This window comes from Micromys minutus (assembly GCF_963924665.1).
Source record: "Micromys minutus genome assembly, chromosome: 26".
In the NCBI taxonomy this organism is placed as follows: Eukaryota; Metazoa; Chordata; class Mammalia; order Rodentia; family Muridae; genus Micromys; species Micromys minutus.
The window spans coordinates 42,643,144-42,663,728 of NC_137961.1; the positions used below are offsets into that span (position 1 = coordinate 42,643,144).

Here is a 20,585-nt window from a genome sequence, read left to right on the forward strand (position 1 = left end):
GGTGTTGGAGGACTGATGTTAATGTGATTCCTATAGTAAGACTGTCTCAACAACAAAATGTTGCTTATTGATAAACTTTAAGTATCGAATAAGAGAAGATCTAGCTGGGTGTGGTAATACTTGAAGTGGAGACACGAAAAGGTGTAAGTATATAAAGTGACAATGACAGATGATTGAGTGCTCCTAAGTCTTGTCAGTGCTTACTATTATGTATTATTTTATTTGGGATATTTTGAAACAGTTTTATTATAGCCAGGCTGGTCTTGAAATTGTGAGCTCAAGTGAGTCTCCTGAAGCCTGGGAGTACAGGCCTGAGCTACGGCTCTGAGTAACCGGGATGGTTGAGGAGAATGTCTCCTCTGTTGTGGGAGTCCCACCTGAGTCTTTTCTCAGTCCCCGTCAGCCTAGTCTGCCCTTTCTTGGTCTCAAAAGTCTGAAGAGCCACTTATTCACAATCAGGTGTCCCCTCGAGTCTGTTAGAATATCCTCTCAAATGGCTTATTTCTTCCTTGACTGAAGTGAGGGGTGGTTTTCTATGTTTCAGCTTGTTTATTTTTTTTAACAGGTTCCTTGATTGAGCAGCTAACTGCAGAAAAATACGAGTGCATGGTGTGCTGTGAGTTGGTTCAGGTCACAGCCCCAGTGTGGAGCTGCCAGAGCTGTTTTCACGTCTTTCATTTGAACTGCATCAAGAAATGGGCACGCTCTCCAGCATCACACGCAGGTTGGCTGTTTCTGTCTCCTGGGTGGTTTTTACTCACTTTATTCAGAAGTAAAGCGATAGGACAGAATACACTTGTTGGGGTGCAGCCCAGGGTAAGAATTACTTAAGACTATGGATATCTTTCTTACATGTCTGGTAACACTCAGCATTTTTATCCTAACTACTTCAAGGGTGTGATTTCCTATAAATTTACCTTTTCTTGAGACAGGTCTCACTAAAACAGGTTAGCCTCAAACTGACAGAGATCCTGCTTCTGTCTTCTGAGTGTTGGGTGTATTAAGGGTGTATGCCACTATACTTGGCTAGAGGTTTTTTTTTTTTTTTTTTAACTGTGCTGCTTTTTCAGGAGGGTGCAAAGATTAAGCCTGGGGCCTTGTGTAGACAAAGCATATTCCTACCAATGAGCTATATCCCTAATCCAACTTACACTGTGGAAAGAAATTGTATTTAATATATCCCCCCCCCTCCAGATGGCCAGAGTGGTTGGAGGTGCCCTGCCTGTCAGAATGTTTCTGCACATGTTCCCAATACCTACACTTGTTTCTGTGGTAAGTGTGTGTATATACACTGTAGCACTCACTTCAGTGGTCTCAGGGCTCCTTTGAGAAGTTATAAGAGGATATCATGAGTAAAAATTGTGTTTAGTAAGAAATAAACCATGTGTCTTTATAATGGAGAAAGATTTTCTATAAATTGATAACACAAAACTTCGCTCTTTGTAGAATAGTTTTTCCTGGTTTTGTTTTGAGATAGGGTCTCACTGTGTTAGCCCTGGCTGGCCTGGAACTTACTATGTAAACCGGGCTGGATTTGAACTCACAGAGATCTACTTGCCTTTGACTTCTGTGCTGGGATTAAATACATGCCACCCTGTCCAGCCACTCTCCTGATTTTTAATAGTATCAGCTTTCTTTGGTCCAGATGAATTCCTACTGCTTGCTGTGTGTCTTTTTTCTCATTTCTTTTAATGATTAATCTCTTAGTTCATTTTGTTTCTTGACAGTTTGTTTCTCCCTTTGAACCATTAGGTTTCTGCATCTGCCTTTGTTGTTTTACTGAAACTGTGTTCAAAACTCATCAGGCACAGTGGCCATATGGACTTATGCAATTAACTTTTTGGCAGTATGACTCCCTTAATACTTTTGACCATTACTTTCATTAAAAAAAAATTAGCTTGTTCTATTTCTTTTTGTATGCTAGCTTTATTGTCCTAACCAATTTACTTACAGTCTTTTTTTTTTTTTTTTTTTTTTAACAATGGCTAGCAATTGCTCAGTTACTTGATTCTTTCACTAGCAAATATGTTGTCCACCCCTACCCTTTTTGTGGTTCCGGAGTCAAACTCAGGGTCTCAGGAAAGCTAGGCCAGCACTCTGCCACTGAGCTATACCCCTCCCACCCACTCCCCAACACCCCTCCCCCTTCTTGAATCTTTATTTAACTGTTGCACTTCAAGTGCTATATTTCCCCAAAGGAAGCTCCTTTTGTTAATCCCTTCCTATGTTAGCTTCTCTTTGTGTGCAATCTGCTGGTTGTATATTTTATACCAAAATCTGAATTTGGGATATTAATTCGGTATTAGTAAAGGGAATGAATATTCTTGATTGAGTATCATACTGGGAAGATAATATACATTAGACATAAGATGTCACTGGCAAGTCAGGCAGACAGAATTGTAGCAAACCTTAATTATTTTAAAGGATATATATTTATTTTGGCTTTTCTGAGATAGCATTTCACTCTGTAGTCCAAGGTTAAAGAGGTGTCCATGAAGATCTGTACAAACATTGACTATGAAAGTACAGTCCTTTTATGCCTCCTGGAAAGCTTCAGAGCCAGGCTCCTTTGTGGGGCTCTCTCTGTCCATCTCACAGCCTCTTCTGTGTTCAATCCCTTTCTTTACCCACCCCGTGAGCTCCCCTCAGCACTGGAGCAGATCCCAGGGCATGGTAAGAAATGCCTTACCACTGAGCTGTGCCCTGGCACTCCTCCTTCTTCTTCTGATCGTTACCACAGATACTTGTCAGTTTAGGAAGATTTATTAATGGCTTATCTAGTAAATATTTTAAAAAATAGATTGTGTTCAGTAGTCGATGTCATTTTCATTGGGAAAAGCTCCTTATCTTTCTAAGGTAATGTTGACATTAAGATTAATTGTGCTCAGTAGATTGTCTGATAAGTAGCGTTAAAGCCAGCTTTGTCTCAGAGTGTACAGTAACTTAGGTGTTGCACTCTTGAGACCTTGCTCAAGCTTCACATCATCTAGCTGTTTTATAAAAGTTGAGAATATGGTTGAAATTTATAGCATTGACTCGCCCATTTGATTTGTTGTAGGCAAAGTAAAGAATCCTGAATGGAGCAGAAATGAAATTCCACATAGTTGTGGTGAGGTTTGTAGAAAGAAACAGCCTGGCCAGGACTGTCCACATTCCTGTAACCTGTAAGTTGGAAAACTAGACTTCTGGAGATTCCCCGTGGAAGTGCTCTGCTAGCCAGTGGCTTTGAGTGTGCATAGTGTTTTCGTGTAACAAGAAGGGGGAGAGAGTGATGCAGACCATTTGCTGAGCACTGAATCTTCAGCAGACTCCCCACTACATAGTGAAATCCTTTCCACAGCCCTGCGGTGTGTAGGTATGATGGTTTCCACTGTACAGACGTGGCTCAGAGAGGTGAAGTGTCATTCTCAGAGTCATAGAGCTGGATGTCAAAGCCAATAATCCTGCTGTATACTGCTGGCTCTAAGAAGAAAAGAGCTTCCGAAACTTTATAGGTGTCTGTAGAGCAACCAGGGAAGGCTTTTATTTGTGCGGCAGCCTGTGCGGTAGCGCGTTGAGGGTGTAAAGAATATTTGTTTCTGTTTCTCACAAATTCAGTAGCCCACTGAATTAGACTTTACTCCAGTTTTCTTTAATCCCTAAAGGATTACATTTGCCATCATTAGAATACCCCTTCCCAGAATGCAGACAGACACTTGTAAGCTGGGACTTGCGGCAAGTGCCCTTAATTACCAACCCATCTCCAGCCGCTAGATTCCAGATTTTTTTGTTTTTCTTTTTTTTTTTTCTCTCTCTCTCTCTTTTAAGACATTAAAGTAGAAGGGGACCAGGTAGACTGGGGAGGGAGAATAAGGGAAGGCAGAGTGTGTGTGGGGGTTTGGGGGATGAACAGCATCAAAATCACATGGTACATGTGTGGAGCAGTCATAGAGAATCCATTATCGTGTGGAAGCCAGAGGAGCATGTGTGCTTCCACCTTTACTGTTACTCTCCTTTCTAGGAATGAAGCCAGCAGGGCACCTGTGAGATGGGCTTTATGCTATAGCTGTGGCTTCCCTCAGCCTCAGCCTAGCAGAAGCCACTTCTCCACAATTTAGAAAATCCCAAAAGGCGGGTTAGGTGAGATGACTTGGGTACGTGCTTTCTGCCAAGACTGAGGCCTGAGGCTACATGGTGAACGAAGAGAGCTGACTCGCAACTTGACCCACATGTTCACCATACACACAGTAAATGTACTTTTTTCCTTAACTTCCAAGGATATTGTTCAGCGAATTTCTTGACCAGTCTATAATTGACAGTAGTTTTGCATGAAGACAATATTTATCTGAAATGCTAAAATTACACTTTGTGATTTTATTTTCTTATTCTAGCTTCCATACAGCACTGCGCTCAGATGTCTAGTTCTAGTAGAGCACATCACTAAGCTCAGTTCCTCCCACAGCCTCTTGTCCCCTTGTCAGCCTTTGCATCGTAACTGTCAGCCCAGTACCTGGTTATGACCAGCTGATGAGAACAGTTCTGTACTTCTGGTCTTGGTAGATGTGAGCACTGTGGCTTTCTCCTTCCTCTTTTCCACTTTCCCTCCCTTCGGAGAATCCTACCCAGGCTCTTGCACATGTCAGTAAGTGCTCTTCTAAGAAGTATGCACACCCACTATTATAAGAAGTGTGCACACACACTATTATAAGAAGTATGTACACACATTATTATAGAAAGTAGACACACACACTATTATAGAAAGTAGAAACACACACTATTATAAGAAGTGTGTACACACATGATTATAGAAAGTAGACACATACACTATTATAGCTGGACCAAGGCCATATATTTTCATGTGTCATCTTTGTTGAATTCAAGCAAAACTAGTATTTTGAGTAGGGTTTTACTTTTGTTTTTTTTAAAATGATTATTTTATTCTGAGATAATAATGCCAACAACTTTTTCCGCATACAAATATTATCCATTGATTTTTTTTTTTTTTATAGCAGTCTTACTGTGTGATCAGCTGGCCTAAAACTCATTATATAGACCAGGCTGACCTCAAATGTGCCTCTTCAGTGCTGACATTATGTGCTGTCTCATCTTTTTAAAAATATAGTTGTTCTTAAAGACATTCCATAGTAGGCCTATTTGTTGCCTGTTTTAATATGCTTTTGTTGCTGTCACATACACACACACAAAAACTGATTAGGTTTAATTAACTGGGTTATTTACTGAAAGGGTTTATTATATCTTATGAATCAGAACCTATTATCAAAGGAAGCCAGGGGAAAAATGGGAGCAGGAATTTGGAGGCAGAAACTAAAGCAGAGGCCAGGAGAAATGCTGCATACAGACTCTTCCTCGACTAATATTTAGGCAGCTTGCTTATACGCCAAGGACCACCCACAGTGGGTTAGGTCCTTTCCCAACAATTAACAGTTAAGATGGTGTCCCCAGACATGCTCACAGGACGATCTGATGAAAGCAAGTCTTTCTAGCGAAGGTTTTCTCTTTCCTGTTGTGTCACGTTGACAGTAAGAGATTGGCTTTCACGTTGCTATACTCAAGGTATAACACAGCTGAGGCAGCTTTGGTTTAGCTTTGGTACATAGAAATGGTTTATTCGTTGAAGCTTTCTTTTCCTCTTTTTCTCAGTCTCTGCCATCCTGGACCCTGCCCACCCTGCCCTGCGTTTACAACTAAAACATGTGAATGTGGACGGACGAGGTAAAATTAGAATTGGACTGAAGAAGTCAGTTTTCATATGCATGTTTTACTTGTGAGTGTCTAACGTAAAAGATTAGTAAGCAGATACAGGTGAGTGGCAGGTATATAAAGTCATTCCTGCCGTCTCTGTGGCCTTGCTTTCGGGACCTCTAGGGATGAAAGGGTAAGCCAGCAAAATCAGGGTACTTATTAACACAAGCTAGAAACAGTCCTGTCTCCTGTCTTGTTAAGTATTGTGGCTTGATCCCAGGAAAATAGGATTGCGCTTCTGGTCTGAGTGTAACAGATCTGGGTGCACATTGAGTCCTTTCTTTTCTGGTTGTTAGAGGAAGACAGGCAGCTCCAGGCAATGCGACAGTGGAACAGATTTGTCTCATCCTTCCAGGGTTCTTTCCCTCCTGCATGCTGCTCAGTGGACTAGGACACATTTTCAGACCTAGCTCTTGTTCCACCACTAATTAGAAAACAGCATAGAGAGAAAGGCAGAGTAGAGAATAGGAGAGAGGGAGGGAGAGGGAGGGAGGGAGAGAGGAAGAGAGGGAGAGGTGGGGAGAATTTTGAAATAAAAACTGGTAGGAGGATCTGGCGAGATTGCTCAGTGATAAAAGTGCATGGCTGTTGAAAAGGATCTGAGTTTGTTCCCAGGACCCATGTTGGGCAGCTTACAACAGCTGGTCACTCCAGCTCTGGGAATATGACTCTGGCCTCCATGGCCACCTGCACACCTATTTACAAATATGTCTACACAAAATTAATTAAAAATTTGAAGGAAACACTTAGAAAAAGTTGGGAAGAGCAAAGTCAAGAGAAATGTTTACTGGGTATTGAGGGAACAGCTTGGGTTTTACTGTTATTCAGTCTGTGTAGTGGGAACTTCGGGTGATGTATTTGTGTCTGTCTTTATAGGCACACGGTTCGCTGTGGTCAGCCTGTCTCAGTCCACTGTTCTAATGCGTGTGAAAATATTTTGAACTGTGGTCAGCACCACTGTGCTGAACTGTGCCATGGGGGTCAATGCCAGCCTTGCCAGATTATATTGAACCAGGGTAAGTTGTGTACGCTCCTGTTAGCTCTGCTCATAGCATTTCTGGAATTGTATGGTGGATCAGTTATATTACAACAAAACTGCTTCATAGAAGCCTACACTAGAGGGAGAGTCCAAGGAACAGGGATCAAACACAGGTCCATAGTGAGGTCTCCGCTTATACTTACCAGGGTGTTTAGGGTGAAGCAGCTAGCATCTTCATGCAATGCTGACAATGCATCAACTGCTAGAGTCACTTTGACAACTGCTCAACCTCAGCATAGTTATAAGCAAACTTGTGAAATTAAGCATGTGTATGTTATGATCCAGCCGGACCCTGCCTCAGAATAGAAGAAAAGGAAAGGGGAAGAAATGAAACTCAGCAAAGCAAAGGCTGCTTGTAGAACAGGCTGCTCTCAGCAGCTCCTGGCTGCTGGAGCTTGTTCACCAGTTCATTGGCTCCAGAGTTCTCACTGTTCCTGTCTGTAGTAGTTCACCCGACACTCTTGTTTGATGGCACGTGAGTTTTAGGATGATGTACAAATTCTCTTCAAAGGCAGAATGTCTTTTTTTTAATGTGTATGAATGTTTTGCCTACATATGTGTAGGTGTGTCAGTGTGTATACCATACTTGTCTTAGTGCCCAAGGAGGCCAAAGGAAACATCGGATTTATGAAACCAGAGTTATAAGCAGTTGTGAGCCACCACATGGGTGCTGATGATTAAACCTAGATCCTTCGTAACAGATTCTCACTATATAACTCTCTTCGTCTTGGCTGGAACTTGCTATTAAACCAGTCTGTTCTTGAAGTCAATTACATTTATTCTGATGTTGATTTTCTGGGCCAGTAGATAAACCTAAATTGTCTTTAGAAAGAAGTCACTATTTAATAATTGTCCTTAGAAAAAAGTTACCATTTAATTAGTCCCACAGTGTTCCAGTTTAGTTTTTACTCTTGGTTATTATTTATCATGTATACATGTATAAATTAATTTGTGATAAATATCCATTGTGGAAAAATGTAAAGTGATACCGGAAAAATTATGTAATTTAATAAAAATTAAAAGTTTTTTTCAATAGTAGAGACCTTTTTGAAGCATTTTATATGAATGATATATGAAAATGACCAAATCCATTTTGCTTGTGTTGAAGTGACAGTGGGGATCTGGGTGTCGACCCCTTACTACATCTCCCAGCTTAGCTTGCAGGCACTATGACATACCATCCATGCTGTGCCACCATTGCCTTGGATACCACACTGGGTCCTTCTAACTTTGGAGGTAGTCTGTTTACAGGATGTCTGCCGCAGCACTAAGAGATATTGGCAGAGGAGCAGAAGGTTGTTTCCATGGAGAGCTCTTAGATGGGTTTGAGAGCTGCTGTAACTTGTAGTCTATGCTGATGAACATTTATAGATTGTTGGGGATATTTTTAAAGTATGAATAGGTTATTGATTTGTCTTTTAAATTGTGTTCTCAAGTGTGCTACTGTGGCAGCACCTCTCGAGACGTGTTGTGTGGAACTGATGTGGGAAAGTCTGATGGATTTGGGGACTTCAGCTGTTTAAAGATATGTGGCAAGTAAGGGTTTCTATTTTTTGCTTTTAAAGTTTCTTTTGAATTAAAGCTTCATTTTATTTAATAGTTATGCAATTAACTGTTTATTGGTTTTCTTAATAGGGACTTGAAATGTGGGAGCCATACCTGTTCTCAGGTTTGCCACCCTCAGCCTTGTCAGCCTTGCCCACGGCTCCCCCATTTGGTACGATATTGTCCTTGTGGCCAAACCCCTCTCAGCCAGTTGCTGGAACATGGAAGTAGTGGTCGGAAAACATGCATGGACCCTGTTCCTTCCTGTGGGAAAGTGTGTGGCAAACCCTTGTCCTGTGGCTCCTCAGGTAACTAGTTGACCTAAATGTATCTTTTCAATGTGTAGCCGATGAACAATAGTTAAGAGCACAGGCTAATCTTTTCAGAGGACCCAGGTTCAATTTTAGCCACCAACATAGTAGCTCACTATGGTTTTAAATGAAATAAAATATATTCTCATTAAAAATTTCAAATGTTACAGAACTACGTGGAAGGAAATTGAGTTAGTGTTCACCTGTCTGTCCCTTCTTTCTACCCCAACAGACCATGCTATAGAGCTCTGTGGACAATCTCATGTGTCACACACATGCTGTGTGTTCACATGACAAATAAACTAGCTTTGATTGTCCCTAAATGCTGTTGTGCAGTGTGTAATCTAACTTGCCTTTTGCAATTAAGAATGCATTTGTTGCGTGCAGATATGGAGGACAGAGGTCAGCTTCAGTCCTCCCTGGTCACTATCTATCCACTTTATATTTGAGACATGGGCTTCTCTGCCGAGCTTTGCTGTTTTGGTGAATTGTCTGGGGTAGCCTAGCGTCTATAGACCAGGCTGGCCTCAAACTCACAGAAATCCACCTGCCACTTTACCTGATGAGCCATCTCCCAGCCTAATAATGTATTTGCAGATATTTTTGGTCAGTATTTTTAATTTTTTTTCTGGATTCTTAAATTGTGTTTAGATATAACTAATCCTCTAGTTTGGGTTGTGGTATACACTTATACCTCCAGCACACTGTCTTGTCTCAAAAAGTGGAGGGGGTGACACACACCTGAAATCAGCAAGTAGGAGTAAAGCTCTTAGGATATTAGAAAACAGTAGGTGCTCTTAATTAAGAGCTATACATTAGACTGTAGTAATGTTCCAGCTACTTCACTAGAAACAAACCAGGAAGAGAGATGCCTAGAAGGAGCCTTTCTGAAGTCAGGCCAAATCTCAAAGACCATCTTCTGGACCACATTAATAGGATCAGAGTACTGAGCAGGCTTGGTTCTAGGGTATACCCCTTTTTCTTTTTTTTTTTTAAGGCTAGTGGATTAATGGATTCTTGTCCCTGAATGTATTCCAGTCAGCCTTGTTTATGCAAACCAGCTTAAAGGAGTTGGTTAGGAAAAAAACTGCTAAAATAGCTGTCATCTTAAGTAACTGTGTACTCCGAAGGCTTTGCCGCTCAAAGAACATCCTGTGAGGAAGTAGTTGGCTTTAAAGTAGTCTGGCCACATTACAAAATACATCAGTCAACCGAAAGTGCTGGAGATATTGTTTTAGGCCTTTAATTTTAGCACTTACTTGGGAGACAAAGGCAGGCAAGTCTCTGAGCTAGAGGCCAGTCTACCTGATCTGCTCAAAGTGTTCCAGGTCAGCCACAGCAAACAGTGAGAGGTTTCCAAAACAAAACCAGTAAAAGCACAAAGTTCAGAGCGCCTGAGCGATTTCAGAAGGTCAGCACATCTGGGTGGTGGGCTGGTGCTGGCACAGGCCTGCAGGTGGACCTCTGTGACTTCCAGGACAGCTGTCTTGAAAAACAAAAATCAACAGAAGTTCAGTGGGGTGGGTAAGGCATTATGGAAGGAGAGTACTGATTCCAATAATGATTCTGACTGCGACATGATGACCACGGCACTTACATGCTCACGTACACACACACACACACACACACACACACACCATACATACATTAATAAATATGAACTCTGAAGCTGTGGGTAGGGAGGCTTTTAAAGCAGTTCACAGTTGCTATAGTAGTAACTAAGTGTGATGTGCCAAGAAGGAAAGTAGCAATAGAACCTGCTCATGAGAATAGACAGGTGTCAGATAGGAGAGCGTCAAATATCCATTAGAAGTGTGTTCATTAGCCGAAAGAAAGGCTGAGACAGACTCATATCAAATAGAGACTATCAGTAAAGAAAAGGAAACTAAAGCCAGGCATGGTATAGTATACCCATAATCCTAGCACTTGGGAAGTAGAAGCAAGAGAGGAGTTCAGATCACCCAGTACAGAGTGACCTCCAGGCCAGCCTGGGATACATGAAAGAGAGGAATTACAAAAAAAAGAAAGAAAGAAAAAATTCTTGGGGGAGTAGGCACATGTCCATTACCCCAGCATTCAGGTGAGTGACAGAAAGATCTTAACTGAAGGCTATTCTAGGAGGCTGTTTAAAAGCAATAAAGATCCAAATGGAAATTTAGGAGTTGAAAAGTTTTAACAACTGAATCCATTAAAGGTGCTGAGCAATTGATTTGATCTGACAGAAGAAATGATCAATAGGGCTAGGGTAAAGTGCTTACCGTGTGTGTGTGTGTGTGTGTGTGTGTGTGTGTGTGTGTGTGTGTGTGTGTGTATTAGACCTTGGTTTCAATCCCAAGTAACATGGGGTGTGGGGAGTGTGGCTGACAGTGTTGACAGCTGGAGGTGTAGCTCAGTAGCCTGACTTGTAGAAAGCCTTGGGGTCGGTCCCCAGCAACTCTAAAACCTTTCATGTGAGTGAACGGTTGGGATTGTTGTAATTCCAGCACTCAGGAGGTGGAGAGAGGTGGGTTGGGAGTTCAGGGCCATCTTTGACTACATAAAAGAGAACAGCAAGTTTGAGGTAATTCTGGAATACCAAACACTGTCTTAAAAAGAAATAAAGGCACCTATATTTAATCTCAGCATTTGGGAGGCAGAGGCAGGCACATAGATTTTCTGTTCTAGAGCAGTCAGGACTACACAGAGAAATTCTGTTTTTGGAAACATGGAAGGGAGACTTTAAAAAACAGGAAGACTGAACAGAGAGCCTCATGATACTGGGCAGCACATTATTACACATAGAGAGGGGCAGAGGAAGGTTGTAAGGAAAAGAAAAACACTTGAATAGCAAAAGAAAACTTTCACATTCATTGGAAAACATTTGTCTATGAAGTCATTCATGCAAAGACATTTACATCGAGACATGTAATAAAAGTGCTATAATGAAAAAACAAGGATTGTTTTAAAAACAGCAAGAGAAAAATAAGTTACAGTATATAAGAGAACTCACTCGTATAAAACCACTTATGAGTTTCTCATAAACAATTCAGAGAACATCACAAGCAAAGAACAAATTCAAAGGCAAGAAAAAGAAAGAAAAATGAAGCTTCTAACCCAGACTCTTGTGTGTAGTAAAACAATCTGAAAGTGAGATACGCAAAAACTAAGGCTTGATTGCTAGCCTTACAGTAAACAAACACTCAGCGTGATTCTGCAGGATGAAAACAAGTAAGCACAGATCTGAGTCAAATTCACTCCCAAAAAAAGAAGTGTAGAAAGGTCATTTTAAAAGATAGCAGAAGTTTCCCATGGCTGAGATTGGAGCTCAGTTAGCAGACTGCTTACCTAGCATGAGTGAAGCTGCTGGTTCAGGCCTCCGCTCCACACAAACCAAGTAGAGTGGCACACACCTGAGTCCCAGCACTTGCAAAGTAAAGGCAGAAAATTTTGCAGTTCATGGTTATCCTCAACTACTTCATATTTTTCAGGCTAGCCTGGACTATATGACACCATGTCTTCAAAAACAAATAGACGTGTTTTTTTTTTTTTTCAATTGATTTTAAAAACATTGATAATACTAAGATGGCTCAATGTTTAAAAGTGCTACTGCCAAACCTGATGACTTGTGTTTAGTCCTGGGGACCCACTTGGTTAAAGGACAGAACTGACTTCTGCAAGTTGTCCTCAGGCATTGCAGCATTCACACAAATATTCACACACCTTTTTTCCCAGCACTCAGGAAGCAGAGGCAGGCAGGGTTTCTGTGAGTTCGAGGCCAACTAGGTCTATACATACACTGTGGCATGTATGCATATCACACACAATGATAAATATAAATTAATTGGCTTGTCTTGTGACAGGATCTCACTATGTAGCTCTGACTGTCCTAGAGCTCACTCTATAGCCCAGGCTGGCCTCAAACTCAGAGATCTTCCTGCTTCTGCTTCCCTGAGTGCTGGGATTAAAAGGTATGTACCATTATACCTGGCTTGATAGAGAGGATTAACCATAAACTAATAAAAAATGTAATATAAGTGAAATACTGGTGTGCACTGGAACTACAATTCCTCCATAGGGCCGTTGCTTAGTATGCACAGTTCCCTGGCTTTGTCCTCGGCACTGCATACATTGAAACAACTCTGCTTGTCCTTTCATGAGCCTCTGAAAGGCGACTTGTCCTGGGTCTGCTGTGGTGGTGCATACCTGTATTCCCAGCACGCAGGCCAAGAGGCTGGAGGATTATGAGTTTGTGGCCATCTTGGGCTACATAGTAATACCTAGCTCGAGAAAGAAACAAAAAAGGGTATTTGCCCTAAATCTAGTTATGTATGAAATGAATGCAGGCTGTCCATGGTATTCAGACAGCAGCCCCAGTTGATGGAGTTAGGGATTATGGCTTCAGAATTGCCTATGATCCCAAGAGCATTTTATCGAAGCCATCCACAATTAACTTTTAGGGAGATCTGAATGTAATGCAAAGACTTGGGACCTAAAGCAAAGGTCGGAAAGTATATTTTGCCTCAGCAAGCAATATGCATGCCAAAAGCATATTCCAGTGACTGGATGGAGGGAAGCTGAGTAAGACAATGTGGGCAGTGAATTTGGACATGTCAAAATCTGTCACTGCAGTTGTCACTCCCAGCTCTTCACTTTTTTTGAAGATTTCATCCACACCTGTGAAAAGCTCTGCCATGAAGGAGACTGTGGACCCTGCTCTCGCACCTCAGTCATCTCCTGCAGGTGCTCCTTCAGAACAAAGGTGAGTCTCAGACGACGATGTGGGAGAGGAAGAACCACCGTAATCCAGCTTCACTCCAGTGTATGATCCACTGACATGCGCGTGCATGTCACAAAGACACATGTACACATACACCCACCCAATGGAGAGTCTGGAGGGCCGCTCACCCCAAGTATAGATATGAAGGAGGAAATAGCACTACTGTGATTTAGCCACACGGGAACTGGACGCAGCCCACAAAGCTCCTCACTTGAGAGTTTAGGCAGCTGCTAATAGCCAACATCACCACTTAATTCTCATCTGAGCGAAAGGCTAGTGGGCCCCAGGGCCACTCACAACCTGATAATTTGGTAGACTGAATTCACTGAAAACTGTCTCAGTCGTGGTTGTGGGAAAGTACACAGATTAGAATTAGTCAGTAGAAGAAACGTAGGAAAGAATCCAAGAAAGGAGCAAATGTGAAGCTCCATTTGTTCTTCCGTGACCTTTTCAGGATCTGTATGTAGTAATATGTAGAGAATAATCCAGCCAGGAAGGTTCACAAAAGCCTGTGTGTTTAGAACATGCATTGTCATCTTGGTATGATGGACTACCTACAAAGCCAGTCTCGGTTTCTCCACATTGGCTACTGTGTGACCATCCTCTTTCTATGTTCTATGCTTAGGCTGTCCAGTTGACACAGCCATAGACAAACGGTGGCATTCAACTAAACAGTACCTCTTGAGAGCCAAGTACAGAAGCCAGAATTCAGATTCTAATTTCAGCTCTAGGTAGTATAACTAGACATCTGACTGTCCTTCTGGAGTTGGGCTTTGGTGCCTATTTCTGTTTATTTTTTTTTAAGATTTATTTACTTTATTTATATAAGTACACTGTAGCTGTCTTCAGCAACACCAGAAGAGAGTATCGGATCCCATTACAGATGGTTGTGAGCCACCACTGTGGTTGCTGGGAATTGAACTCAGGACCTGTGAAAGAGCAGTCAGTGCTCTAACCACGGAGCCATCTCTCCAGCTCCCTATTTTTGTTTCTAACCAGAAGAACCATCAAGTCTTCTATGGCTGTCTTGGGATGGAGCCTCTAAGTAATGATCTGTCCTGCTGTTCTACCAAGAAGTCATTTCAGTTCATGTCAGGACTTCCTCTGAAGAACATAGGCTGGAATAAAGACAGACCTTAATAGTTGATTCTTTTTGTTAAAGTAGTTAAGGTTTGAGCAACAACCAGATTCCCAAATTATTTTGAGGATATAATTGGTTTAATGAATAAGCTTTAAAATAAAAGAAAAAGCATGTAGTTTAATTTATTATGATGGCAATTGTGTAAAGCTTATGGGGTATTCATACTGAAAGCCACAAGGCTTGACTATCTTTACCTCCCGGTGCTGTGATTAAAGGCATGTGCCTCCATGCCTTACTATGTGGGTGTTTCACAAAAGCTCTTTTAATGGGATGAAAGCAAATTTGGACAAGTGTTTTCACCTTGTTCTTCCTATTCTTCCTCCTCCTCCTTCTCCTCTTCTTCTTTCTCTTCCTCTTCTTTTTCCTCTTCCTCCTCCTCTTCTTCTTTTTCTTCATCCTCCTCTTCTTCCTCTTCTTGGTTTGCTTTTGAGACAGGGTCTCAGCATGTATCTCACACTGCATCTCACAGTACTGCCCAGGCTAACCTGCCTCAGCCTCCAGAGTGCTGAGATTATAGGCCTCATACCCAGCTAAAGCTTCAGTTTCTTATACCACTTCATGTCTCGCGCAACCTTCTCGCCAGCAAGATCGACGCGGCACACAAATAGGATTCTTCTGCGGTAAAGCTTTAATGCATCTCGAGAGGCAGAGCATAAGCTTGCAACAAGTGAAGACGAAGACCCCGAACTACCTAGCCCATCCCCTTATATAGGAATCAGTCTTCGCCTTGGACGTGGAGCCCCCTGATTGGTTGAAACTCATCAGGCCCTATGACGCCACGCGAGAGGCAGAGCTCAAGGAGTGGAAAGTTACCCAGCGCGTGCGCACATGACTTGTTTACTGCTAACTCCAGCCGGATGTCAGCGCCATCTTGTAATGGAGAATGTGCAGGCAGCGCCCCACATCTCCCCCTTTCTTTTATTCTTTAAGCAAAGTAGGACATCCATATTAGGAGGGTGGAGATAGAAGTCAAATCCTCGTTAAGGTGTATAAAGACCATGTACAGGAGTAACCGCTAGGCTTTTTGTAGCCCATAGTACTCGTGACCTGTCACTCTGCCGTTTTTTCTGAGGGAGGGACACTGGGGCAGGCAACCCTCATGCAAAATGACATATCTCCCAGAGATACCCCGCGGCGAGGGGCTCTCAGTGCGATGCTTAGCTTGGCATCCCTCATGGGCTGCTCAAGCCAAACACTCTAATCCTGTGCAATGAACCGAAGTTCTAGGAGTGCAAGAGCTGTCTGGCCGGCGACCTACTGCTTCAGGAGTCTCCACCATTTTTCGAGTGAGCCTCTCGGGGACCCAGAAGGGATTATTTTCATCTTGAGGGAAAACACAAACAGCTCCCCTGAATCTGATCAACACAGGATCCGGTCCTTTCCATTTATTGGTCCTTTCCATTTATTAGTTATGACATCTTTTCATTTCACCATCTCTCTTGGTTTGTCCATGGGTAGGCAATGCCTTTCAGCCGCCGTATGGCCGTGGTCATCAAGATTTAAAAAATTTAAGGTGAATAGTGCCATGGAAGTTGCAGTTCTAGGCACAGGGGTAGAGCTTGCATAATCCCCCCTTTTTGTTTTATTAAATAGGATTTGAGGGTGCAGTGAGCACATTCGATGATGCCTTGCCCTTGTGGGTTGTAAGGCAAACCTGTGAGATGTGTCACAGCCATGTGGCTACAAAATTGTTGGAATTTTTGTGAGGTATAAGCAGGACCATTATCTGTTTTTAAGAACTTTGGTTTACCCCAGGCACTCTAGGCCTCTAGGCAATGTTGGATGGCATGCGAGGCCTTCTCCCCAGATAAGGGAGTGGCTGCAATTACACCCCAACAGGTGTCAATGGATACATGTACATATTGCAGCTTACCAAAGGAGGAGACATGGGTAACATCTATTTGCTTAATAGAAGGAAGGGTAAAGGCAAACCTAGGCCTATCTTGAGAATGTAAAGGTATGGAAAAGAAACAATCTTTAATATCTATTATCATTAAAGGCCAATGTTTTGGGAGCGCCGTGAGAACCGGTAGGCCACGTTGTATAGGGCCAAGCAAATGTATTTGTTCATTGATGGCTCTCAAGTCATGCAACAATTGCCATTTTGCTAATTTTTTTTTTAATCACAAAAATGGGGGTATTCCAAGGTGAAGTAGAGGGTTCTACATGACCCAATTGTAGTTGTTCTCTAATCAATTGGGTAACAGCTTCTAATTTTTCGGAGGTAAGGGGCCATTGAGGAACCCATACTAGATCCTTCGTTTTCCATGGTATGGGCCGTACTGCCTCAATGGCGCTTAGGAAAAACCCAGACCCTGCCTTTCTTTGTTGGGGTTAGGCGAAACAGGCTCTAGGGATCCTTGTTTATAGCGTCCCAAGCCTTTTTCCTCTTTATATCTCATCTTATCCATAATATAAGCCTGTGCAGAATATTTATTGGACAGAATTAGCCCCATTTGTTGCATTATATCTCTCCCCCGTAAGTTAACTGGAAGAGGGAGTACATAGGGGACAAATCGCCCACATTGGCCTTCAGGGGCTTTCCAGGTGAGTGAGGCTGCACTAATGGTGGGGCAGGACTTATAACCCAATCCTTGTAAGGAGTGTGATGACTCTACAACAGGCCAGTGTTTGGGCCACCAATGAGTGGATATAATACTTTTATCGGCCCCCGTATCGAGGATGCCCTCAAATTTCTTCTCATTAACCCACAAGTTAAGCCTTGGCCTGGTATTTAAAGATACTGCTAAATAGGCTAAGTCGGTCCCAGAGGAAACCCATCTGTTTTTCTGCTTTTTCCTTAGTCTTTTTATCAGAGTTATCAGGGAGGAGCAATAACTATGTAATCTTGTCGCCCTGAGTTACAGAGAATATGCCCATTGGGCTGGAGCACAGTGCCTGTATTTCAGAGGAGTGGTCATTGTCTACTATGCCTGGGTGGACTATCAGTCCTTGTGCTGTAAGGGATCCTCGTCCGAGGATCAGTCCTAGGGTTCCTGGAGGCAAGGTGACCGCTCCTATAGGGATGGGCTAAACGCCCATCTGAGGCATTAATACAAGTGAGGAGGAGGCACGCAGGTCCATTCTTATTGGCCTGTTTGTATGCTCACTTTGCTCTCCCCTAGGGGTTTGGTAAATTTGCTCCCATATCTTTGAGGGCCCTGGGAACGGGGGCCCAGTGGCCCGTTTTTTGGCATCTCATTGGTCTGGGCGGTCTGGCTCTCTAGTGGAGGGAGGAGCCGGCCTTTGAGGTCTCTGAAAGAGCGGCAATGTTTAGCTTTATGGTACCCCGTGCCACATCTTGTGCAAAGGGGCGGAGGGTCTCTAGTGACCATCCGACAATCTTTTCAAGTGTCTAGATTTTCTACATTTAAAGCAGACCCGCCTATCAGGGGCCCGTGGAGGGTCCCCTCTGCAAAATGGCTGCTGCGAGACCTGCATTAGTGAGTGGCCCTCCCAGTTCTCTACAGACTCGAAGCCAATCTTGAAGACCTTTGCCCTTTCTAGGGGTGATAGCGGCTCGACATTCTTGGGTGGCCTGTTCAAAAATAAGCTGTTCAATAAGAGGGGCAGCCTGTTCGGGATCCCCGAAGATCCGTCCTGCCGCCTCGGTCAAGCGGGCTACAAAATCTGAAAAAGGCTCTTGAGGTCCCTGAATGATTTTTGTAAGCTGATTATCAGCCCCTCCCTTTTTTGAAAGTGCCTTCTAGGCCTTAATGGCTGTGCTTGATACTTGGGCGTAGGCGCCCCAATGATAAGCTGTCTGATCTGCTGCATAGCGACCTTGGCCAGTCAGCAGATCAAATGTCCATTCTTGTTGTTCAGGAGTCAGGGCCATAGCATTGGCTCTTGCTTGGGTTTGGGCAGCCTCATACCAAAGAGCCTTCCACTCCATATACTGTCCCATGCTCGGTAGAGCAGCCTTGGCAATTGTCTGCCAATCAGAGGGAGTTAAGGCAGAGATAGCCAATCTGTCAAGCTGAGCGATACTAAAATTGGCGGTTACCCCGTATTTTCTGACTGACTCTGCCAATTCTTTTATTTGATTATATTCTATGGGGGCATGAACGCGGCCACCCTCAGCTGTCTCAAACACAGGGAAAGCAAGACACATCTGCCTTCTCACCCTTTCCGGGAGGAACGAGAAGGATTTTACAGGCGTGCATGCTACATAAGGAGGGGGGGCTACGGGTAAAGGAGGCGCTTTCGGAACAATAGAGGACAAGCGCATGGGCCTGCACCGCTCATCAGGATGGTTTTTTTTTTTTTCTTCATATCTAGCTGCTTCTTCATCTAGCTCTGCTTCTTCTTCTGGGTCTAAGCCTTCTCGCTCATCATCATCTGAAGTCTCGGGGCTATCAATGTTAAGAGCCTCAAAGTCTTCTACAGGGTACAAGCTGACTCCCCTTTTCTTAATATTAGAGGGCATCAGGGAATGAAAATCTGAAGGTTTGTGGTTAACAGCTCTCCCGCTGTGCAGCGTACCGGGAGGTCCGTTTTCCTTGGGGGGGGGGTGCCTTTTCCTGCGTGCGCCCATCCTCTCGCTCTGTTCGGCTTCTGATAGTCTATCCTGGACTTCACTCAATACCTCCTGCCCCGCAGCGACAGCGGGCCTACAACTCTCATCTTTTAAACAATTTTGTACCATTGTCTAAATGGCCATGGTCCCGGGCCTGAGGTCTTCGGCAGTCTGCGCATGGCCTAAATCTCTACCCAATTTTTTCCATGAGGCTGGTGAGAGAGACCCAGAGACCGCAAACCAAGGGGCAGCACGCTCTACCTCTTTTACGAAACGCTGTCAGATGCAGGTGGGCAATTCTAGATCTCTCTGCTTAAGAATTGACTGCAGGGCTGTAACTGTCAAGAGTGTGAAGAGCCCATCACAGCGATGTAATGCCAGCGGCTATTTACGTTGTGGCACAAAGTGAAACTGAAAGGCGAGTAAGCACAAAACTAACACCAGCCCTGATGGACACAATAGGAAATTAAGAGGAAGAGAATAAAAACTGCACTGACAAAGACCAGAGCCTCTACAGACCCTTCCTACGGCCGTGGAAGATTTAAACCAAAATTAAAGAAAGATCTAGGGTCAGACATACCTTGCCGAACTTATCTCCCCGCAGTTCTGAATCCTCCCTGCCCAGAGACGGGGTCTTCGGTGGTGCTGACTATTGAGTGGTCAAGTTCCCGGGTTTCGGCACCAGATGTCTCGCACAACCGTCTCGCCAGCAAGAACGGCGCGGCACACAAATAGGATTCTTCTGCAATAATGCTTTAATGCATCTCGAGAGGCAGAGCATAAGCTTGCAACAAGTGAAGACGAAGACCCCGAACTACCTAGCCCGTCCCTTTATATAGGAATCAGTCTTCGCCTTAGTCGTGGAGCCCCCTGATTGGTTGAAACTCATCAGGCCCTATGACGCCACGGGAGAGGCAGAGCTCAAGGAGTGGAAAGTTACCCAGCGCGTGCGCACATGACTTGTTTACTGCTAACTCCAGCCGGATGTCAGTGCAATCTTGTAATGGAGAATGTGCAGGCAGCGCCCCACAACTTCACATGTATTTGCAGTTGGCCAGTTTGTAAATTAGAACCATTTTTACAAAGTGAGCCCAGTGCAGCCTCTAGGCAGCCAGGCTCCTGCCACCTCGTAACTGATTCAGTTCCCCATACGTCATCCTTACCACACATGATCATGTCTCAGCAAATGGCATGTTAGTAGGCCTTTGGGGCTCCTCTCACAGGGTTGAAATGATTATAATGGAGTTCTGAGGTCCACAGGCCTGCTTATTTTCTTGGTTGTGGTATTTTCAGGTTATTTGTTTTCCCTTAGGTTAAATAGTGGTAAATTATTACCTATTTTCCATTTTAAAAAATTAATATTTTGTGTTTTTAATGAGTTAATTTTCACTGTGTTGTCTGCTGTTCTTGAATTCACTGCCCTGATCCTGCCTCCCAAGTGGAGGCTTTACATGTGTAGCATGCTCATCTTTGAATCTGTTTTCCATGTTTTCTTCTGTCTATGCCCTGGTCAGGAAGACACTTCTTTCTTT

General features: G+C 43.4%; 1 protein-coding gene across 2 annotated transcripts in view; it reads left to right on the top strand.

The window, feature by feature from the left end:
• Positions 1–20,585, top strand: part of NFX1 (nuclear transcription factor, X-box binding 1) — a 59,735-nt gene that overhangs the window by 11,555 nt on the left and 27,595 nt on the right. For both annotated transcript variants that reach the window (XM_080938504.1, XM_080938505.1), the window contains exons 3-10: positions 566–724; positions 1,195–1,272; positions 3,059–3,164; positions 5,641–5,712; positions 6,619–6,758; positions 8,218–8,317; positions 8,417–8,634; positions 13,278–13,375. In XM_080938504.1, the coding sequence (XP_080794630.1) occupies positions 566–724; positions 1,195–1,272; positions 3,059–3,164; positions 5,641–5,712; positions 6,619–6,758; positions 8,218–8,317; positions 8,417–8,634; positions 13,278–13,375 (971 nt within the window). The remainder of the gene's footprint in view (positions 1–565; positions 725–1,194; positions 1,273–3,058; positions 3,165–5,640; positions 5,713–6,618; positions 6,759–8,217; positions 8,318–8,416; positions 8,635–13,277; positions 13,376–20,585) is intronic.